At 40.1% G+C, this 22617-nt stretch overlaps 8 protein-coding genes across 8 annotated transcripts; all 8 read right to left on the bottom strand.

Annotated features, from left to right (window-relative positions):
- Nucleotides 1-1426: 1426 nt before the first annotated feature.
- Nucleotides 1427-2154, bottom strand: GCK72_020190 (uncharacterized protein; the record flags this gene model as incomplete). The annotated part of the gene is made up of 4 exons (XM_053733432.1): nt 1427-1674; nt 1729-1844; nt 1890-2068; nt 2116-2154. 4 exons carry the CDS (start codon nt 2152-2154, stop codon nt 1427-1429), a joined length of 582 nt encoding a protein of 193 aa, XP_053582345.1.
- Nucleotides 2155-3467: 1313 nt separating this feature from the next.
- On the bottom strand, nt 3468-8820 carry GCK72_020189 (uncharacterized protein; the record flags this gene model as incomplete). Its single annotated transcript, XM_053733431.1, has 7 exons — nt 3468-4013; nt 4622-4946; nt 4996-5595; nt 5939-6857; nt 7156-7642; nt 7987-8389; nt 8537-8820. 7 exons carry the CDS (start codon nt 8818-8820, stop codon nt 3468-3470), a joined length of 3564 nt encoding a protein of 1187 aa, XP_053582344.1.
- Nucleotides 8821-10240: 1420 nt separating this feature from the next.
- GCK72_020188 (uncharacterized protein) lies at nt 10241-11061 on the bottom strand (the record flags this gene model as incomplete). The annotated part of the gene is made up of 2 exons (XM_003116552.2): nt 10241-10650; nt 10698-11061. 2 exons carry the CDS (start codon nt 11059-11061, stop codon nt 10241-10243), a joined length of 774 nt encoding a protein of 257 aa, XP_003116600.2.
- A 594-nt stretch (nt 11062-11655) lies between these two features.
- On the bottom strand, nt 11656-12517 carry GCK72_020187 (uncharacterized protein; the record flags this gene model as incomplete). Its single annotated transcript, XM_003116455.2, has 3 exons — nt 11656-12056; nt 12104-12359; nt 12416-12517. 3 exons carry the CDS (start codon nt 12515-12517, stop codon nt 11656-11658), a joined length of 759 nt encoding a protein of 252 aa, XP_003116503.2.
- A 1237-nt stretch (nt 12518-13754) lies between these two features.
- GCK72_020186 (uncharacterized protein) lies at nt 13755-14611 on the bottom strand (the record flags this gene model as incomplete). Its single annotated transcript, XM_003116380.2, has 3 exons — nt 13755-14155; nt 14202-14457; nt 14510-14611. 3 exons carry the CDS (start codon nt 14609-14611, stop codon nt 13755-13757), a joined length of 759 nt encoding a protein of 252 aa, XP_003116428.2.
- Nucleotides 14612-15527: 916 nt separating this feature from the next.
- Nucleotides 15528-16383, bottom strand: GCK72_020185 (uncharacterized protein; the record flags this gene model as incomplete). The annotated part of the gene is made up of 3 exons (XM_003116383.2): nt 15528-15931; nt 15984-16239; nt 16282-16383. The coding sequence occupies 3 exons, from the start codon at nt 16381-16383 to the stop codon at nt 15528-15530; spliced, it is 762 nt and encodes a 253-aa protein (XP_003116431.2).
- Nucleotides 16384-16956: 573 nt separating this feature from the next.
- Nucleotides 16957-17812, bottom strand: GCK72_020184 (uncharacterized protein; the record flags this gene model as incomplete). The annotated part of the gene is made up of 3 exons (XM_003116123.2): nt 16957-17348; nt 17402-17660; nt 17711-17812. 3 exons carry the CDS (start codon nt 17810-17812, stop codon nt 16957-16959), a joined length of 753 nt encoding a protein of 250 aa, XP_003116171.2.
- Nucleotides 17813-18862: 1050 nt separating this feature from the next.
- On the bottom strand, nt 18863-19811 carry GCK72_020183 (uncharacterized protein; the record flags this gene model as incomplete). Its single annotated transcript, XM_003115909.2, has 3 exons — nt 18863-19260; nt 19418-19673; nt 19722-19811. The coding sequence occupies 3 exons, from the start codon at nt 19809-19811 to the stop codon at nt 18863-18865; spliced, it is 744 nt and encodes a 247-aa protein (XP_003115957.1).
- Nucleotides 19812-22617: the final 2806 nt, after the last annotated feature.

Here is a 22617-nt window from a genome sequence, read left to right as displayed (position 1 = left end):
TTGAACAGATGCTGAGTTTAACACTTGCAAGGTGCTATGAGTTCAAAGAAAAACGATACGGAGCAAAAGAACAGACAGAATCAAGAGGTTATAGACGAATATGAACTCAAGGTGTCATATTGAACCAGCTTTTTCTAGGTTTATGTAAACGTGTGAAGCCGAATCTTTGCCCTCATATAGTTTTTAGTATCAAAAGTTTTACCAAAATGGCGATTCCTTGTTTGAACAGACGAGTAGACTTGCCACCATGACGGATTAAACAAGAAAACTGTGAAACACATTTTCATTGGTTTTTCAAACCCAAATCATTTTTCGCAAGCATAAGAACACTGCAGTTTTATCACTTTATATTCTCTCAAACATAAACAGTTTTTTGCATTTTATTATCGTACATTTGCTGGTGCCATGCACAACGCATCACCCTCCAACACGACATTTCGATGACATTTACCTCCAACGCGGCAATATAACCAGTATAAAAGAGAGTGCAATGTGTGCAGAACGATATTCCCTCTTTCTATTCGTCGGCATCTCCTTTCTATACTAATACAACTGGTTGACGATGCGAATGGTAGCCGAGGAAGGGTATCTAAAAAGAAGGATTACCCTGCCTGGGTCACCATTTGTCTCGGAAAATCGGTATCTTTTTGAGGGAGAGCTCCATGATAATAAAAGCGAAAAAATGCATTCAGAGTTCCGGGAGTTTTTTTTGGACATGACGGAATATTTGTAGAATTCAGCTAGTGTTTCGTAATAATCTCAAATATAGGATATTGTATTCCGTACACATTCAGTGAGCGCAATAATAGAAATCATGGAACAGATTATAGAACGCATTTCTTGGAAAAAATAGATACATATTAGGCCAGCCTTTGTCAAATCACAATAATAAAAAAGTTTATTTTTCGTTATTGACTATTGTAATTTTCTGGGTTATTAGATATCCTTCTTCGTTCCATGATCTATATTCCCACGTATGCAAACATTGTGAGCTTTCCATCACAAAGCTCCATCTACACGACGATATTTATTACGATATTTTTTTAATAGATATGTTCCTCTAAAAGGACGGTATCACTACAATAAAATGCAAAGTATACAGGATGATGTTTTTTCTTTTCAATTCCTGCTGCTCGTTTTCAACGAAACTGGTGGACGATACAACTGGTGGCGCAGTGAGAGTATGAAGCATCACTATAAACTGCAATGTTAAAAATGTATACGTATGAACATTATCATGTAAAAGTTAAATTGTATCTTCACTGATTTGCACAATACTACTGTGTCACGGCCTCCAGCGGAAACCATCGCAATGCACTTCGCGCAGTACTTTGAGAGGGCCTCTACAGGAGGCCGTGTTGTGTGAGAATCAACCGGTTTATTTAAAAAATGAAGCAGTCAACAACAACAACAAAATGGTTCCCCGTCAATATCTCTCCTCCTTGACTATCGCCATGAAGTCATTATGTATTCGAACATTATACAATTCATAAACAAGAAATGCGTCCATTACTCGTATTTCTTCCTTCGCAATTATTTTCAGCGTTTCGATGGTATCAATAAATCTAAACTCGTCGTGGTTTCCCTCGCTTTGATAATTTTTCAACTCTCGGAGAATCACTTTTTTGATGTTTCGACACGTTTCTACGCAATGCGACGAGATGTTCGTGTAACCTGGATAAATGATTGGAATGATGGATAAAGTCTCTGCTGATTATAACTTCTTACCATGATCAAAAAATACCAACCAAATAATCGCCATCAACTCTTCAGCATCTAGTTTCAGTTTCCCAATCGGTGCTACTGTTTTGTTGAAGAAGTGATGCCAAAACGGTTCGAACACTCTGAAATACTTTGACTTCTTTCTTTTTCGTTTCACTTTGTTTTACCTCATACATTCATTTTTCGTTAACTCTTTTCCTTTTTCGAACGTTCCGTCATAAAATGAAAATACTACTTTTTCGTATGCTTCATTGTTAATTTTTGAATAATCCTCTGCATATTTTGAACAATGAAACAACGGAACAACAATCAACATTTTCAAAAGGAAGTTGCGTAGTAATGCTCCCTGAAATGTTTCTGCATTTTGATTTTAGACTTTTCTTTCTGATCTACCTTATCAGAATCTTCTAACTTTCTCGATGAAGGAAACATCGTCTAGCCTAAAGTTACACTTGATATTTTCAAAATAATTGTATTTATCAGAACTTTACATTTAACAAAGAGGGTGGACTGCTCGGAGAAGAACTCCCGGATGGTATCATATGTGACGGACAAACAAATTTTCTAGGAAAATCTTTTTGAATTTCTGAAAAAAAAAACAAAATGTTGTTAATTCAACTAAGAAAATGACTCACTATCCGGTGTCATACCGATTCTCAAACATTTTTCTATCCGACATTTTCTACATGAATGTGAGTTAATTGCTCTCTCTCTTTGCAGGTACACTTTCCCGCGGCTTTCTTAGAATGAAAGTATCGTCGGAAGAATGCGGCACATGCTCTGAAATAGGTTTCTTTGGAGTATACGAGAAGAATGGGACCTACCGACAAGAAACACCTCCAAAATGTGGTTCTGCTTCTGGAGATCCACAGATTAGGCGCATTTCCTGGAAATTAATTTCAATTGTAGCTCGGATTAAATTAAAAGAAAGTGCAAACGAATGAGAAACGTGCTGTATTGCAAACGTTTTGATTTTTAAGATAAGATCTAGAGATTCAAAGACCCAACGGCGAGTGCATGCTGTCTGGTGAACAAAAATGTCGAGAGAATGACGTGATCTTTAGATGTTATTATAACTTTTTACGTTGGTTTTATATGTCATCTTTAAAATTTTTGTGGATTTCAGAAGATTATCAAAGAATTGGAACCAGCTATTGAATCATCTTCAGTAGAAAGTTTAACTGAAAATATTCTCGACCCTGCCGATTGCACTTTTGCAATAAAAGTTTCTAGAAAATCTCTGCAATAACAATTTTCGGGGTCGTAAGTCTCTGACTTCTATTGCAAAAATCTTTTATTCGTATTTACACTGTAAAAAGTTCGAATCAAGGAAAAAAGAAATCGAATAATATTTCAAAAGAAGCAAACGTTCTCTATTCAAACTTGAAAATGTGAAAATTTGTACTAGAATGTGTTTCCTTAGAAGACTAGAAAGTGCCGGTCAAATAGATTTCTCGGAGATGTTTCATGTAGATTGGAGAGTGTATTTCTTCAAATGCAAGATTATATCAATTCACTCACACACCCTCTTTAAAATGTATGTGTGTGTGGGCATCGTTCGAGCTGAACAACGTCTCCAAGCCCAATGTGTTTCCGTCTGTTTCAATTTTCATTGCTCTTTGTACAACACGACCATTCATTTTTCAACTATTTATTATTTCCTTTTTTAAAGAATTTCAGCTAGTAGGTCACAAGACCGGATACAAAGCATTATATTCGGAAATTTCCGAAAAAAAAGAATCTAGTTATTGGTGTCTCCCCATTCCACTTCCACGTTGACTTCCGCTTCCTCCACGTCCAACTCCTCCACTTACTCCACGTCCACTTCCGTGATATGCTCCGCGTCCATTTCCGTGAGATGCTCCGCGTCCATCTCCTCCACGTCCACTACCGTGAGATGCTCCGCGCTCATCTCCTCCACGTCCACTACCGTGAGATGCGCCACGTCCACCTCCTCTCGATGCTCCTCGTCCACTTTCATCTTCTCTTCCCCAATGTAAGACTCGTCCAGCTGGTCTGGCTCGTCCTCGTGTTGAGGGGGGAGCGAATCTCTTCTTCTCGAATTCCTCGTATTTTGACGTGTCCGAAACGAATTCATTGAATTGCATTTTATGGATTCTTTCCAGTCCTTTGATGTGTTGGATCATGTCTTCATGGACGAATAGGACAGTGAAGTCTGTAGCACGGGTTAATCCTACCACGGAGTAGCCATCGTCCGATGGGACAAGCCCGGAGGGATTTCGTTCGTTTTCTGGATCTAGATTCGACGCGCATACGGATACCAAAACAACCTGAAAAAATTCGTTCAATTTAAACTAATCATACTAGGTCGTATCAGGCTGAAATTCATCGGTAAATACTTCTCCACCTTCGATTTCATCAATCGCCAAGGTTCAGCTCATTAATAAATTTAACAAACAAAATAGTTTGAATTTGTTATTTAGCTGAAACTGGTAGGGGCAGTGAATAAAAGGTTGGGAAGAAGTTTAATCCATCGCAGAGTCTGATACGACTCATTCTGATTGATTTATGATCCCTTCTAGCTCAGAATCAGTGTGTGGCCAGTCACCACGCACCTGGATTCAGCACTTTTTATTTTTTCTGGTAGAATGAGTTAACGCCTTCCAATTTAGAACCTAAGGTGTGGTGGAATTCAAGCTTAAAACTCAACATGTCACACATTAGATACTAAATTGGAAGGCGTCAACCCATTCTACCAGAAAAAATAAAAAGTGTTGATTTCTCCGGTGTGTGGTCACTGACCACTCAATGATGCTGAGCTGGAAGGGACCATAAATCAATCAGAATAAGTCGTAGCATGCGGAAACGAGTCAGAAACATAAATGTCACTTTAAACATTTTAAAGCTGACGATATCCAAATATGGGACAAATTCTTACTCTGTTCTCCGATCCTTGGAACTGTCTGATGGTGGTGCACCTCTTTGAAATGTTATCATTGTCGATCAGTCCTTTCCTCATCAGACCGAGCTGTGCTCTATACGGTGTTAGCAGAGTGACATCGTTGACAGGAATATTTTCCGCAACGAGTTTCAATCCGTATTCCCTCATTAGCTTCAGTTCTCCAGGGTTGATCAGAGATGATCCATCGCGAAGGTGAGCAAAGTGATGAACCATTAGCATTAGCGAAGCTTGTGGTTGTTGTTTTCCTCCATAGAAAACATCATTCTCCAATTTAAACTGATGACTTGATTGAAGAGGCCAGCTGAAAATTTTGCATTTTCATTCAATTCCCAGCAATCAGTAAAACTCACTTCTCTTTGAAACTCTCCAATCCTCGTTTGTAGAAAACATCATCCATCAATTCGACTGTTGTTGGAAGGCATCTGTAGACAGTGTTCAGTTGGACTTCATTGGTTTGTGATAGTGATCCGCTCGGCGTAGTCGACAGTAGCAGTGCATTGACAGATTTAGTCAACTTTCTCAATTCGGAACTCTCTGCGAGCCTTGCGATAGGAGTTAGTTGCTTGCTATCTCCAATATAACAGAACAGAGGTGTCACAAAAGCCGCTGCACATAATGTCCGCATGCGTTGTCGGAATAGACAGGCCGTAGGAGCTTGAATTGTGCCGCTTTCATCAACGAAAACAATATTCGGAAGAGTTGCATGATGCTTCAATGTTGGACAGTTGGTAGCCATGTCGATCGTGGCAAAGATTGCATTTGGTCGGTAGTAGGATAGAATCAGTGCACGTATTGCTTCTTTGGCCTTAGCATCCATCTTCGGTTGGATTCCCTTCAATGCTTTCACTTTCTCTGCACTCAGTTGCCAATCATCCTTGTGTACTGAATTCTGCAGTTGTTGGTACATTGCTGCCATAAGTTGTAGACGTGGCATTGAACGGTCATTCTGGCTGAAATTATTATTACGAATTTTTTAGAGTTTTTTATAAAATTCAGCCTGATACAACTTATTCTGATTATTTTATGGACCCTTCTAGTTCCGAATCAGTGAGTGACCAGTCAACACACACCTGACGATTCAGCACTTTTTTCTGAGAGTAGGCGTTAACGTCTTCCACTTTATACAAAAGTGTGAAATCAATTGAACTTTCGTTCTCATCAGAATTAAAAAACGTCAACGCCTTCTACCAGAAAAAGGAAAAAGGGCAGAATCCTCAGGTGCGTGGCCACTGACCACTAAATGATTGAAGGGACCATGAAAAATCGGAATTAACACTTTCTTTTAACACTTACTCGTATGGGTTCCACTTATTTTCGAGGTATTCGAAGTACAGACGGAATTTCAGATTTCCCCATTCGTACGGATGATCCAATTCGGACAAATGTGCCGAATCAAAAGATCTACTGATTACTAGCATTGGGCGGATTGGCATTTTTTCCAACAGTGTTCCTTCCTTCCTTTCGAAGATGACTGGATCTGTGAACTTCTCGAAGAGTTGGCCAACTGACCAGTTTCTTGACGATACGAACCAAACTTTCCAATTGCTTGCCACATTTAGAACAGCTGCTCCAACATTTACGGTAGTGAAGGATTTTCCAGATCCAAAAGCTGATTCCACCAGCAGGTACTTTTCATCGTTTCCTTCGGCCACAGCCTTCGCTACTCGTATCTGGTCCGGAGATGCTACTTTTTTGTGCAGCTCCATCAATTCAGCGAATTTTCGGACAACTGAATCTGCATCAAGCATCACCCCCCTTTCTTCAACTTCCTCCCTTTCTTCAACTTCCTCCTCGTTTTCGCTGATTTCGCTCTCCTCGTCCGTTTCATTAATTTGATGTTGTTCGTTTAATCCGCTTGGCGTTTGTTGTGAATCTCCTTGAAACAGTCTGTTGTGGAAGCTTGCATCTGATTGTTCGAACTCCATACGACAGAGCAACGGATCCCACGCATTCTCCCACAGCTTACGCAATACTACTTGATATTGCTTCTTAGGGTCTTCAGTAAGCTTTTCGAGGAAACCAATAATTAGATTTCTGTTGCCTCGCCCGCTGTAGGCTCGCTCGTTTCCATTTCTCTTACTCTCAATCTCGCATGCTATGGGAATTGAGAATCGGATCGTAGTTATTCCTTGTTCTGACTCCGTCAATGACACAATCGTTGCTAGAATCGGCTCAGAGATTCCAGGAATACCCAACACTTTGACGGTCGTAGCTGAAAACGAATTAATATTTAGAATAGACAGTGATTGACTTGATGGGAAGGGAGATATCTCAATTAGAACCGAAGGTGTGCCCTATTGAGTTTTAAACTTGAATTCTGTCACACCTTAGTTCCTAAATTGGAAGGCGTCAACTCATTCTACCAACAAAAAGAAAAAAGTGATCAATCTTCAGGTGTGTGTTGACTGGTCACTCACTGATGCTGAGCTAGAAGGGATCATTAATCAATCAGGATGAGTCGTATAGGGATTTACATAGTTACTAGAGGATCTCGGTTGTTTTAAACTCACTACTTCGCCATTTTTTGACAGTCGGCGAAGTCGTAGTGACAGTCAAATACCGACATCCTTGTAAAGTTGTTTTCGAGGTGTCTACGAAGATGTTAGCAGCGCATAATTTTACGTCATCCATATCCTCGTTGTTGCTCGTATAGATTTCAGCCGCTCGGACAGTCTGACAAATTGGAATCCAATAATTCCGGTACTGAATGGCCCCATCGACAGTGATATGGCTTGCGAAACCATAAACGCCTTGTTGGCAGACCATTCGGATTGTTCTAGTTTCATCGTTGTCCTTCGCAATTTGACGATAAATCTCCAAAACTTGTGGATCGGCAAAGTTCGATGGAATTCCTATTGCGAATCTGCAGCAGTTGTTGGTCGGAACATAGATTCTAGGCTTGACTAGTATCAACGCGTCTGGCAGCTTTCCTCTCACACATCCACATTTGCAATCTTGTTTTACTTCATATCCGCTTGGCGTTTCGAGACAAATGCTCTGAAAGAAATAGTAAGCTTGGATGATTGGAAATACTAAGGCGAGAAGGTTGTTTTGCAGTTTATATCTGAAATGACTTGAGAGAAATCGAATCGACGGGAAAACAACGAATTCTATTATTAAATTTATCAGCTGAGCCTTGGTGATTGATGAAATCAAAGGCGTACAAGATGGTTATCATGAAATTCAGCTTGATACGACTTATTCTTATTATTTTTTGGTCCCTTCAACCTTTAAATCAGTGAGTTATCACTGGTTTCTCAATTAGTTGCAGATAAATTGAAAAACTGACAGAATATTTTTCTTTGATTCGATTTCGCTCTTGTCCTTGTAGTTAGACTTACCTTCTGCAGCATTTTACGCATCCAATTGTCAGTTAAACACGCCGTTCTAGCCGCATAGATTTTTCCATCCGGGTAAATCGAATAAATACCGTTTGCACGGCGAATAGCCAGTGCATGTTTAATCGATGGCACATCGAGTTTGAGCGGATAGTACTTGCTAGCGACGAAGTGGTCTCTCTTCTTATCGCTTTCGTCTGTCGAATGCATGATTCTTCGAACCTCCTGCACAACAACTAACTGTCCCTTGACCAAACGGTTATAGAATGCAAGGTTCATTTCACGTCCTTCATTGTTCAAACTGTCAACGGAAGTCCGATCAATTTCCAGTTTTCGCAGGTGCTTTCCAAATTGGAAAACTCCCGTTTCTTGAAACACTGGTTCCAGGTCTACTGTTGTGCCATGTCTGAAAATTGCGGACATTTCTTTCTTTCTTAGCAACTTTTTTCGTGGGAGAAGTCTTCCATTGGAGGACTCATACACTTTTCTGACTTTCTTTTAGTGTTATTATAACGTTTGTTTAGACTTTTTGCATCGTACTGAAACCACTTACTTTAGAACAACCACGTAAACCATCTCCCCCGGTTTACATCCTCCGTATGATGCAGTTTTGAGTTTAATGCCTTTTTCTTCAGCACTTGGGTACACGTGTTTCCCTTCATAACGCTCTCTTGGAAGCGAACTTAAACGGTAGGCACTGCGAAAGCTCGCGATGGTTTTGATGTGTACTTCGACTTTATGTGAAACTTCGGTGGACACGTTCTCCTGAATGTCCATGTTATAGCTGGGAAACCAGCTTTCCATTGGATCTTCGTCGTCAATTTCATCGACATTCATTGTTGGTGAGAGGTAGTATGTATCCGCTTAGCGTTATGTTCTGAAAATCAATAAAAAATTTATGATTCATAGAAAAAATGGAATGGTCCACGCGTAAAAATTGAAAGGTCCATGCGCAAAAATTGAACTACATTTCCTCAGTTTGAAGTACTCAACAACTGCAACAAAAAATTAGCGTGAATTAAAAAATATTGGGGAAAAAACACTGTTGGCGTAAGATGTGGCGTGTGCACACGCTACGCGCAAATGCAGACAATGATAGATTTCGCCTAGTTCTCCTGATTGCAACCAATAGGTTACATTACTGAAAAATTACGGTAACAGAAATCAGATGTTAGACGTATCGTATTGATAATTAGAACCTCGACTGAAAAATATTTTATTTGCAAAAATCAACATCAGTGAGTGACCAGTCAACACACACCTGACGATTCAGCAGTGTTTTCTTTTTTCTGAACGAAGGCGTTGACGTCTTCCTATTTAGAACCTAAGGTTTGACCTATTCAAGTTTAAATGTTGAATTGTGTTTTCGAAATAGGAAGACGTCAACGCCTTCGTTCAGAAAAAAGAAAAAAGTGCTGAATCGTCAGGTGTGTGCTGACTGGTCACTCACTGTGTCTGAACTAGAAGGAACCATAACTAAATAAGGATGAGTCTGATCATATTCGAACATCAACAAAACTTGTTCTCCTTCTTTTATTTACTAACCCTATTAATGTCAGCACGTTCAAATGGATTAGAACTGAAATCGTTCTGTCCTCGTCGATTCGCGTTGCCTCTCCTAGGCCTTGAGATCTTGAGATGTGACCTGAGATGACTTTCGGTCAAAACTTCTTTGGATTGTCTGATAATGGAATCAATAGGTTCTCGTGTGCTCTGAATCCGATTCTGAAAATAACTTTGGTTCCGGGTGCCCAGGAAGGTGTCAAAGCTGCCATCTGAACTAGGAGGTTCAGACCCCTATCATCTGAGTGACCAGTCAACACACACCTGACGATTCAGCACTTTTTTCTTTTTTCTGAACGAAGGCGTTGACGTCTTCCTATTTCGAGGAAACAATTCAACATTTAAAACTGAATAGGGCACACATTAGGTTCTAAATAGGAAGACGTCAACGCCTTCGTTCAGAAAAAAGAAAAAAGTGCTGAATCGTCTGGTGTGTGTTGACTGGTCACTCACTGATGTTGATTTTTGTCAATAAAATATTTTTCAGTCGAGGTTCTAATTATCAATACGATACGTCTAACATCTGATTTCTGTCACCGTAATTTTTCAGTAATGTAACCTATTGGGTGCGCTGAGAAAATTTATTAGAAAAGGAGTGGTCAGTTCCAAGTCATTAAGTTAAAAGCATCAGAAAGAACATCTTGTCTGTCAAAAAAAGAATAGTCAAAGAAATAAATAAGAAACAGGAGAAAAACTAGCAGAGTCTGCAAGTTGTAGCACATCTAGCTCTGCGTTGAGCTTCACTGTAGAAGCCGTTTGTGCAGAATCCGTTGGCAGCCCAGGCAGTGCATGATGTAGAGGAGTCAGCGGCAAACGAGGTACAGATTCCGGTTCCAGAAGATGCAGTGGTATAAGTGACAGACCCAGAAGCAGCGGTGGTTGATGGACATCTTCCGCAGGTTCTCTGGCAGTAGTTGTTCACGAAATCTTGCATTCCAACTGTGTTGCAGATGCTCAAGTCATTTCCACAGTTGGTGACAGCGTCAACACATCCTCCTTGGTTGCAGAATCCACAGGCAGATGGGCAATCAGCGGCGATGATAGTTCTCCAGGTGACAGAGTTGCATTGAGTTCTGGTGATGGTGTTGCAGTTGAGACGTGGGACTGAAATGTGTAATTTATTTCCGAATAATCTGAAAATGAAATCTTACATTGAACATTGGGGCAGTTGAAGGCTTCTGTTTGACAACAGTATCCACAAGTCTTTGGGCAGCTAGCAATAGATGCAGTTTTCATATCTGGAACCATTGGGGATGCAGCTTCAGTTCCAGTTGCGTAGCATGGGTATGGGCGGGCATTTTCTGCTCCAGCAGTTGGCCATCCGGCTTCATCTTCAGTTTCTGGGTAGAGAGCTTGACATGCTGCGGTGGAGAGGGTATCTTCGCAGTTGACTGCTGCTGGGGTGTACACCCAGGCTCCATCGAGATAAGTAGAGCAGTTGAAGTCGACGACAATTGCAGATTGAACTCCAGACAAGAGGAAAACTGTGAGAAGGGAAATGATAGTGAAAGACATTGTTGAATGGGATGATGTTTCCGAAACGATTTTCGCGTCTTTTATACTCATACCGTTTCTTCAAAAAGGACAAAGTCTCTTTGTTCATCTGCGTTCAATTATCGTTTTTTAATAAAACGTTACATTTGAACAGGCGTAATTAGATGTAGTATGAATGGTTTTTCTCTGGGATATGATCTTTACAAATGTGTAGTGTGCACCGTGTTTGCTCAGGCGTAGAGCTCTATCCATTTCGATATCTAGCTTCATTTCATTGCGCGGACACTCTAGTGAGCAGGCGTTCTTTTCGAGGTGGTGAGTTTTTATTTTTTCTCCAATAGAAGAGTTTTTCCTTACTTGGATTAATTAGGTATGAGTAATAGTCCCTTCATTAATATGAGACCCATGCTATTGCTTCACTAGAACTATATTTTTAAATTTCTATGATACTATTTCGTTCTGTCGTGCTTGTCGCACAAAGAAGAGAAACGAATTTGTAATAAAAGAAGGTTTATTCCTAGTCAATTAGAGTGGTCAGTTCCAATTAATAAATATAAGTATGTGAATGTCTTGAAAGAGTTGTGGTCAAAGTTAGAATACTCCAGGTGCTCATTTCTAGCAGAGTCTGCAGGTAGTAGCACATCTGGATCTGCGTTGAGCGTAGGTGTAGAAGGTGTTGGTGCAGAATCCATTGGTAGCCCAGGCGGAGCAGCTAGTAGAGCTATCAGCGATGTATGAAGTGCATGTTCCGCCGGATGTGGCAGTGGTAGTGACGCTGGAAGAAGCTGTGGTGGATGGGCACAATCCACAAGTCTTTTGACAGTAAGTGCTGACAAATGACTCCATTCCTGTGGTTCTACAGATAGAAATATCGTTGGCGCAGTTAGTGACAGCGTCGACGCATCCTCCAGTAAGACAGAATCCGCAGGATGATGGACAGTCTTGAGCGATGATAGATCTCCAGGCAGGAGAGTCACATTGGGATCTGGTGATGGTAGCGCAGTTGAGACGTGGGACTGAAAATATTTGGTTTCCCTTCATAATCAGTCTCTAAAGTTATTACATTGAACATTTGGGCAGTTGTAAGCATCAGTCTGGCAACAGTATCCACATTGCTTTGGGCAGTTGGCAACTGCAGCAGCTTTCATGTCAGTGACGAGAGCAGCTGGCGTAGCAGTTGCAGTAGTATAGCAAGCATAGGCTCTCTGAGCATCATTTCCTGGAGCTGGGTAGAGGGTGTTGGCTGCTGGATAGAGAACTGCGCAAGATGAATCGGAGATGACGTTGGAGCAGGCAGTGGCAGCTGGTGTGTAGACGAACTAAATTAAAAAATGAAACGACTGAATTATTCATCATTACTTGTAGTTTAACTTACAGCTGTTCCATTGTAAGAGGTACAGTTGAAGTCAGTACCAATGACTGCTGAAACCTCTGGAGCCAAGAACGAGGCAATGAGAATTGAAACCAAAGCAATCATGATTCTAGCCGCTGGTTTGAGTAAAGAACAACTGCTGCTGTAATAATGATATTTGGAAACCGCACTCTCCTTTTATACCCTCCGAAAATTTCTAGTGCATTTTTTCCAGTCTTTGCACATCTGCTTGTATCGCGTACATGAGATGAGATACATGTGAAATTTCATTTTTCATCTCTACGTTTCCAATGAAATCCTTTGGATTGTACCATCTTTCGGCCGTTTGGACAGGTGTGAACGGGTTTTTGGATACAATAGGCAATTCAGTGCAAGAAGACAATCTATCGCCTCCGCAGACTATTTTGTTAGACATTGTTGGTTCAGGATTATGTAGTTTGTTAGGAGTGCACATATCTAGAACCTCGTGAATTGATGGCGAATGAGCTAAAGCTCACGTGGAGATCCAAATGGTCTGGTTAATATGAATAAGCTACATTTAAGAAATAACCTTTAAAGTCATAATTAAGAGGAAAAATTAGCTTAAAAAAATATAACGATCGAGAACACAAAATTGTTTTTAAGGTTGGTTACATTTTTGATAATGAGAACCACACCGGTAATCAGCCCAATAATTATTGAGTCACGTCAATTGAAATTACTTTTATCGAAATAGTTCAACTAACACAATTCATCTCATCTTGAAAATTAGCTTTCCTCCTCTAGTTTTTCAATTGTTTTTTTATTGAACGTCTGAATTTTGTGCTGTTAATGAAGTATATTGTACAGAATCCATGTCTGACATGACACTCTGTTTTAAGAAAACATAATCTTGTACGGAACATAATGATACGCATGCTAGTACTTGTAAATGAAACTCAGATCCACCCAGACTACTCTGACTTTCGAAAACAGTGCTTCAACTTTTTTTTCTGTACAATAAATTAGTTTCAATGTGAATGCAAACTTTTGGGATATGTGATTCCATGCATATCATTTTGACATCTCGAATATGTAAATTCTTTTTTTTTTGGTTCGTCATTGATTGTCCTGTTGATATTATTTTAAAGAATCTTTTAGTAATTACTATTTTTAGAACTACTATCCAAAAGTCAATTGAGATCTGTCAGTTTTGTTTCCTAGCTCGAATAAGTTAAAGAGCTGTATAATTTGCTCTAACAAAACAAATATATGGAAAAAGTATTTATATTTCTAGTCACTTGGATTGGTCAGTTCCAATTAATAAATATAAGTATATGAATGTCTTGAAAGAGTTGTGGTCAAAGTTAGAATCAATTAGGATCTAGCAGAGTCTGCAGGTAGTAGCACATCTGGATCTGCGTTGAGCGTAGGTGTAGAAGGTGTTGGTACAGAATCCGTTGGAAGCCCAAGCGGAGCAGCTGGTAGAGCTATCAGCGATGTATGAAGTGCATGTTCCGCCGGATGTGGCAGTGGTAGTGACGCTGGAAGAAGCGGTGGTTGATGGGCACAATCCGCAAGTCTTTTGGCAGTAAGTGTTGACGAATGATTCCATTCCGACGGTTCTACAGATGGAGATATCGTTGGCGCAGTTAGTGACAGCGTCGACGCATCCTCCTTGTCCGCAGAATCCACAAGCGGATGGGCAATCGGCGGCAATGATGGTTCTCCAGGTGACAGAGTCACATTGGGATTTGGTGATGGTAGCGCAGTTGAGACGTGGGACTGAAATAAAGGGCGGTTAAGTTTTGTGGGGAGAGTGGAATCTTACATTGAACATTCGCGCAGTTGTAGGCATCAGTCTGGCAACAGTATCCACATGTCTTTGGGCAGTTGGCAACTGCAGCAGCTTTCATGTCAGTGACGAGAGCAGCTGGGGTAGCAGTTGCAGTGGTATAGCACGCATAGGCTCTCTGAGCATCATTTCCGGGCATTGGGTAGAGGGTGTTGGCTGCTGGATAAAGAACAGCGCAAGATGAATCGGAGATGACGTTGGAGCAGGCAGTGGCAGCTGGTGTGTAGACGAACTAAATTTAAAGAATGAAATGACCTAACTATTCCTCAGCTAGTTTAACTTACAGCTGTTCCATTGTAAGAGGTGCAGTTGAAGTCAGTACCAATGACTGCTGAAACCTTTGGAGCCAAGAACGAGACGATGAGAATTGAAACCAAAGCAATCATGACTAGTGGTATTCTTTGTTGTATTAAAGAACAACTGTCGATGTAATGATGATAAATTCGAACCGCGTTCTCTTTTTATACCCCTTGAGATGCCAGTTCTTTTTTCAAGTCTTTGCACACCTGCTCATCGAGATGAGATACATGAGAAATTCAATATTTCATCTCTACGTTTCGAACACAATTCATTGGATTAGCGTTTGTACAGGTGTGAACAAAAAGGGTTTGACAACAAAAGACAGTTCAGTGCAAAAAGACAGTTTCTCGCCTCCGCAGATAATTTGTTCAGAGTATTAGCACATGCAGTTTGCTAAGGTGGTGCAGTCGAGTAGGAATATTCAAAATTCAAGGTAAGTGGAACTAAAAACTGATACGCAATTGTTGTAAGCACCAAAACTTTATTGACCATAATTTGACCATAACTTTTGTTATTAGCTTTCCCAAACCTTGCAAACTGTAAACAATACACGTTTGTATAGACGTTTTGTTTTCCGAGCGATCCATTAGAACAATTTTTTTGTAAAAATTGTGTATTATAATCCACTCTAGGACTACTGTAAAGTTACTCAAAAAAGAAAACGGTTTTCCTTCAGAATTCAAAGCAACTAGAGAACTGTGACCAAGCTATTCCAACTTATTCTATTTTTTAACGCTTGTGAATCTTTGAGTATTTCCTTGTGATATCACTGAAACTAGAATCTGTATCTGTTAGAAATTTGATCGGAATTATCTTCCAAAAATCTATAATAGATAAACAATATTTGTCATTCTTCAAATGCCAAAGTTAAAAAATTGTTAGAACAAAACAACTTTATTGCAAAACTGGAATGGTCAGTTCCATATGTCACCCGATGTCTGTCTTGAAAGCGAAATGCGAAAGTCATTGGGAATATAAATTAGGAGTAAATAAATACATAAATTAGCAGAGTCTGCAAGTAGTAGCACATCTGGCTCTTCGTTGAGCGAGGGTGTAGAAGGTGTTGGTGCAGAATCCGTTTCTGGACCAGGCAGCGCAGTTGGTCGAGCTATCAGCAATGTAAGATGTGCAGGTGCTGGTAACAGTTGTTGTCACAGTTCCAGAGGAAGCGGAAGTGGTGCTTGATGGACATCTGTTGCAAGTCTTTTGGCAGTAAGTGTTGACGAATGATTCCATTCCCACGGTTCTACAGATGCTCAAGTCATTTCCACAGTTGGTGACAGCGTCAACACATCCTCCAGTAAGACAGAATCCGCAGGAAGCTGGACAGTCTTGAGCGATGATAGTTCTCCAGGCAGGGGAGTTACATTGGGAAAGAGTGACTGTGGCGCAGTTGAGTCGTGGAACTGAAAATAGTTGTTAGTTCGTTTTAATTATTCGGTACTCTGGTGAACTAACAGTCAGCGTTCCTGCAGTTGTAGGCGTCAGTCTGACAGCAGTATCCACAGGTCTTTGGACAGTTAGCAATAGCAGCAGCTTTCATGTCTGTCACTAGAGCAGCTGGGGTGGCAGTTGCAGTAGTATAGCAGGCATAAGATCTTTGAGCATCATTTCCAGCAGCTGGGTAGAGGGTGTTGGCGGCTGCATAGATAACTGCGCAAGATGAATCAGAGATGACGTTGGAGCAGGCAACGGCGGCTGGGGTGTAGACGAACTGAACGAAGAAGTTATTGCCGTTTTTCTAATGATTACTTACTGATGTTCCATTATAAGAGGTACAGTTGAAGTCAGTTCCAATGACTGCTGAAACCTCTGGAGCCAAAAAGGATGCAATGAATAGTGAAATCAAAGCAATCATGATTGGTATCTAAGTGTTGAACTGAAATGCTTTGATATCTAGTCTGTAATTATTCACGCTTTTATACTCCAATCTGCAATCTAATCTTTGTACATCTGCACTCATCATGTTGAACAATACATCTAGTTTTTCTTTCATTTTTCGACCATTTGTACAGGTGCAAGATGTGTTTCATGTGAGGACATATTGTAACAATGGAATTCGGTGCATGTAGTACACAGAGGAATCATCTCTAGGAATGTAGGTGGATACTGTCCGTGTTTGGGGGAGAATATTTGTTAGCACAGCTTAACGAGTATAATTATATAGGAATGCACTGTGTTTCATTTTGCACTTGCGCGCTTTGTTTGACGGTGACCAAAACGGTTTCGATGTGAGTTTTTTTTTCAATTTGCATATTCACTATTCAGTTTCTAGCAATTCTGCTCGCTTTGAGTAAGAAAAAACCAAAAATTCGAGTTGAATATTTATAATCACTAGTCACATTGGAATGGTCAGTTCCAGCTAAAATATAATAATAAGTATGTCAAAGTCTTGAAAGAAATTTGGTCAAAGTATGGGAGCATAGAATATTTAGCAAAGTCTGCATGTAGTGGCACATCTTGCTCTGCGTTGAGCGTAGGTGTAGAAGTTGTTGGTGCAGAATCCGTTGGAAGCCCAGGCGGAGCAGCTAGATGAGCTATCGGCGATGTAAGACGAGCAGGTTCCTCCGGTGATACCTCCATATCCAGATGTGGTGGTGGATGGGCATCTACCGCATGTCTTTTGGCAGTACTGGTTGACGAAAGATTGGAGTCCGACGTTTTGGCAGATGCTCAAGTCGTTGCCACAGTTGGTGACAGCGTCGACGCATCCTCCTTGTCCGCAGAATCCACAGGCGGATGGGCAGTCGGCGGCAATGATTGTTCTCCAGGTGACAGAGTCACATTGGGATCTGGTGATGGTGGCGCAGTTGAGACGTGGGACTGAAAAAATAGGTTAGTTAGGTGAAGTCATTTTATTAGGTTATGGTGCTTACAGTCAACGTTCTTGCAGTTGTACGCATCGGTGTTGCAACAGAATCCGCAAGTTTTTGGGCATGAAGCTAAAGCGGCGGTCTTCATGTCTGGAACAATGGCGGCTGGGGTGGCGGTAGCCGTTGTGTAACAAGCAAGTGGTCTTCCAGCGTTGTTTCCAGCAGCTGGGAGTCCCAATGCATCAGTAGTTGGGTAGAGGATAGCGCATGAGGAGTCGGAGATGACGTTGTTGCACCCAACAGCTGCTGGAGTCCAAACGAACTGAAATTTTCTATTGTTAGCTGGCTGGCCCGTGAGATTAGAAAACTAACGAATGTTCCGTTGTATGTTGTACAATTCAAGTCACCACCGATCACAGCGGAGACTTCAGGAGTCAAGAAAGAGACGAAGAAGATTGAAATCAAGGCAATCATTTTTGTTGGGTTAGTAGAAGAAGAACTACTGAGAGTTGATTATTCAAAAAGTGTAAACCTTCTCTTTTTATACTGATTTCTCCATAATTTGCACATCTGTTAATCTTCTTCGTTTCGCTGCTCGAAATACCATTGATACAATGAAACTCTCTCGGTTTCCAACACGTTTTGCATGAAATCATTCATCTTTCGACCGTTTGAACAGGTGCATATTGCATATCACATGAATAAGGTGTTGAATTGAAACAAAGACTTCCCGGTGTGTTGATCTCTCGTGTCCTTTTGTCAAGAGAGTCTAGCTTATGATCGAGAGAGTGTTAGGCATAGTTATTGACGCAGCTTTTTTGCGCAACGTATTCTCATGAAACCGGGAGCTTAGTCTGTCATTTGCGTTTTGTCACCTTCATAGCTGGTGGCGGTAACATTTTGAGCGGAAATTTCAGGATTTCCTGAACTCTGAGCAAATTTTAGTCAGTACTTGAACTGTATGGTCTACCTAAATAATCTTTTTACGCACTCTCACCATTGTTTAACTGCCTAAAAACCATAAATATTTGAAGTTTTCTTCTGGAAGTATCTTTTCATAATAGTTTCCTTCTGAAATATGTTAGCTCCTTTATTTCAAACCCCTCATTCATTTTTATCTTTCTTTTTTACACCTCTAGATCCTATAATCCCAAAGTAAACTCCCCAACAAGTGTTGACTTGCCTTCTATTTATTATTGTTGATCCGTTTGTTTTTGTTCCAACAGACCTTTCTATAAATATATCTATTTTTCAGACAATCGTTTCAACTCAACAACCCTTGCCTCTCCTTTCTCTGGAATTTTCGAAGGTTAGTTGCCTTCAAATTCCTTCAAATGAAACCAGCCTTACAAAGATAGTCAACTCCGAAAATTTTATTCAATGTAAAAAAAATTCAAAATACTATGTATTTTGGGCAGGAATGGTCAATTCCTTGTCACCTGAGGTCGTGTTTGTCTTGGAAAAAATAATACAAATTGCGGTTTAAATAGAGCGAAGTAGTTGTCAAAGAAATTGAGGAGACATCTAGCAGATCTTGCAAGTGGTGGCACATCTGGATCTGCGTTGAGCTGAAGTATAGAATGTGTTGGTGCAGAAACCATTGGCAGCCCAGGCGGTGCAGCTTGTCGAGCTATCAGCAATGTAAGAAGTGCATGAACCGGATGAGGCAGTGGTAGTAACTGAAGAACCAGCCGTAGTTGATGGGCACAATCCGCAAGTCTTTTGGCAGTAGGTGCTGACAAATGATTCCATTCCGACGGTTCTACAGATAGAGATATCGTTGGCGCAGTTGGTGACAGCATCAACACATCCTCCAGAGTTACAGAATCCACAGGCGGATGGGCAGTCAGCGGCGATGATAGTTCTCCAGGTGACAGAGTTGCATTGGGCGGCGGTGATGGTAGCACAGTTGAGACGTGGGACTAAAATAGTTGAATTGATTAGGATTAGTAAGAAACTATCTGCTACAGTGAGAAGCTGTCTGCTACAGTTAGTAATAGGTGAACCATGAAAAGTTTTCGGAACTGTGGGTAATGCTCTTTTAGACTAGATTTTCCAATTGCCCCAAATCTCACGTACATGCAACATTAGCGCAGCTATAATCATCTGTCTGACAGCACAATCCGCATGTCTTTGCGCATGAAGCCAAAGCAGCAGTCTTCATGTCTGAGACAACCGCTGCTGGGGTGGCTGTAGCGGTGGTGTAGCAAGCCAACGCCCTTTCAGCATCATTTCCAGCAGCTGGATATAGGGTATCTGGAGCGGCATAGAGAACTTGGCAGGACGCATCAGAGATTACGTTGGAGCAGGCAACGGCAGCTGGGGTGTAGACGAACTAAAAGTTATGAAAAATTGGAATGATAGTTTGCTAAATCCGGCTTACCGCGGTTCCGTTATAGGAGGTGCAGTTCAAGTCACCACTGATGACTGCGTTGGTGAATGGGACTAAAAGGAAAGAGAAGATGAAGAGCATGATTCGATGAGATGATGATTTATAAAAGTGCTCGATACTTCTCCATCCGAAACAATTTTCCTTATATACGGCGACGATTGTCTGCTATTTGCCCAGCTTTCTGTCCTCACACCATTTGCCTCTTTTTGTATCGCTCTGCACTATTTTTTCTGTCTGTCTGATTGAGATCGTAGTAACAAAGAGATCTCAGGATCGATTAGAGCAGATTCTGTTCCAGTTCTATGACAGAGAATATGAGAATGTTTGCATTGGTAGAAGAAGTACAAGGGGAAGGAATCGAACAATCGGGTGAAGTTATTGTTAGCACAGTAGGTCGTACTTTTTGGAGTCATGTGAATGTGTTTTTGGCTGGAAATAGTTGGTGGAGAAATTGAAGATCAACACTTTTAATTAGTCAATAGTGATTTTTGAAAAATGAGGCGAGTAGTACTCGCCTTAGGAGAATGAAGCACATCAAAGGCCTTTCTGCTAAAAGTCTTTTGGGTGTTAATCTGTATTCCTTTCTTGCAAAATTTCTTTCTGAAGCATGAGGCTGCGTTGGCCATAATTATTCATTTACGTTTTCTCGTCTATTAGGCTGAGTCATAAGTTTCTTTCTTTTTTGAGATGATTTTTGACACGCGATTTCTCGAAAGCTAATAACTCACATAATGAGAAATATAATTGGTCAGTACTTATAACTCATTGTGATTCTACCTGTGACTTGACGTCCGCCATCTGCTTAATCTCAGCCGTAGACAAGTCAAAACACTTGAGGTACCATTTTTTGGTACAATTTTTCGGCTCTTGTCGGTTATTTTGGTCCTTAGAATTTTTTTTGGTCCTTAGAATTATTTTTGGTCCTTAGAATTATTCTTGGTCCTTAGAATTATTCTTGGTCCTTAGATTTATTTTTGGTCCTTAAAATTATTTTTGGTCCTTAAATTTTTTATTGGTTATTCACAGTGCCTGTGACATTAAAAAGTGATCAGCAAAACGCGAGCGCATAGAACGCCAAGTTGTTCGGCCGTAATTTTTGTTTTCTCTTTTTTTTGTTGATGTTTCTATTTTTTTTCTATTTTTCTTTATAGTTTTGTGAATGTGATGAGAATCAGAAAGTGACTCTGCTGATAACAATTTATTATTAACTCTAATTCTAATTATTATGATCTTCCTCTACTTCTTCTTCCTCCTCTTCTTCTTCTTCCTCCGCATAAGCAATGTCCACTGCATTGACGAGAACATCTCCAGCAATGGTAATTTGATCCGCATGATATGGATCCATTCGTTGATAATAATACAGGTGGTAGTTTCTAAAGTAGCGTAATAGTAAGGACTTACCTTGAAGCCATCCTCTTCTACGGCAAGGTTCACCGTTATCAGTTCGCCAGTAAGAGAAGGGAGGCGCTTCTTCTCTTCCAGCTCCCACCTGTTTCTTCTCTTACTAGAGAACGTCATGATCTGAAAAATGCAATTATAGTCGAAAACCCGCGTTTGTACTCACCCCTTCACTCGGAGACACCAAAATGTAAATTGGTACTACTGAGTAACCAACGTGGTGGTGGATGAATATTTCAAACCTGTAACATGAACAGAGATAAGAACAATTTTCAAGACAGCACTCACTTTTTTCTAGCAGCCGTGTTCAAACATCGAGGGTGGAAGCAGTAACCCGTACACAACAATCAGGAGGAGCTCGCGGTCGTGGTCGAAGTTCCAGAGGCTCTACTGGGAACCAATCATCTCGATCTGGAATGTCTAAAGGTGGAAGAGGGGAATAAATAGTTTACGAATTACACTAAATAAATTGTATTCCTAGACTGCCGAGTTTATAACTTTGTTATCAGTTGTTCCATATTTGCAAATAAATAATTTGAAGGCAGACTGAATTATGAGATTGTAAACAATTAACAAGGCAAATAAAAACGCTAAATAAAAATAAAATTTAATGCCACAGGCACTGTGAATAACCAATAAAAAATTTAAGGACCAAAAATAATTTTAAGGACCAAAAATAATTCTAAGGACCAAAAATAATTCTAAGGACCAAAAATAATTCTAAGGACCAAAAATAATTCTAAGGACCAAAAATAATTCTAAGGACCAAAATAACCGACAAGAGCCAATTTTTCGACTTCATTTTTTTCCTATAAAATTTTGGCGAGAATGTGTGAGTCATTCGGAATTAAAACAAGCAAGAACAATTATGTATAAAAAACTAATAAAAATATTTGAACTAAACAACGATGGTTTAATGCGGGTCTTTGAAGAAAGGTGACCATAAGCAATTTAGAGAGGTGCGAGTATTTTCGATTTTTCTTCAACGAATAAGGAAATCAGTGGAAATGTTTATTATTGAATAGAGTAGACATTGTTGTTTTTAAATTTACTTTGTTTCGGATATTCACACCATTTGTCTTTTTTCGCAAGAAGCCCGAAGTTAACATCATCAAAATCACGTGATTTTTGAGTTTGATGAAGCCTACTGCTCGTACTTTTGAATCAATCCACTAGATCTTTTGCACAATTTTAGAACAATATATCTACTGTTGATTACTTGTAACAGAATATTTCAGACTTGTTTGTGATCGTTGAAAAGAGATCCAGACTTCACTCAAGTCTACTTCACTAATATTCTCAAAAATGTGAAAATCTTAACAATCACATAAACCAAGTTTTATCACTTATACGAATGACTTTGGTATATAGTTTTTTTTTGCATAACTTGCTTATGTTACTGTCTAACTTTTACAAACAGTTTGATATAAATGCTCTCTCCAATATTTTAGTAATCGACTTAAACCCAGGAGAACATTGTTTTCTCATA

The sequence above is a fragment of the Caenorhabditis remanei genome, chromosome V, assembly GCF_010183535.1.
Source record: "Caenorhabditis remanei strain PX506 chromosome V, whole genome shotgun sequence".
Lineage (NCBI taxonomy): Eukaryota > Metazoa > Nematoda > Chromadorea > Rhabditida > Rhabditidae > Caenorhabditis > Caenorhabditis remanei.
This window is presented reverse-complemented; position numbering and strand designations above follow the sequence as displayed.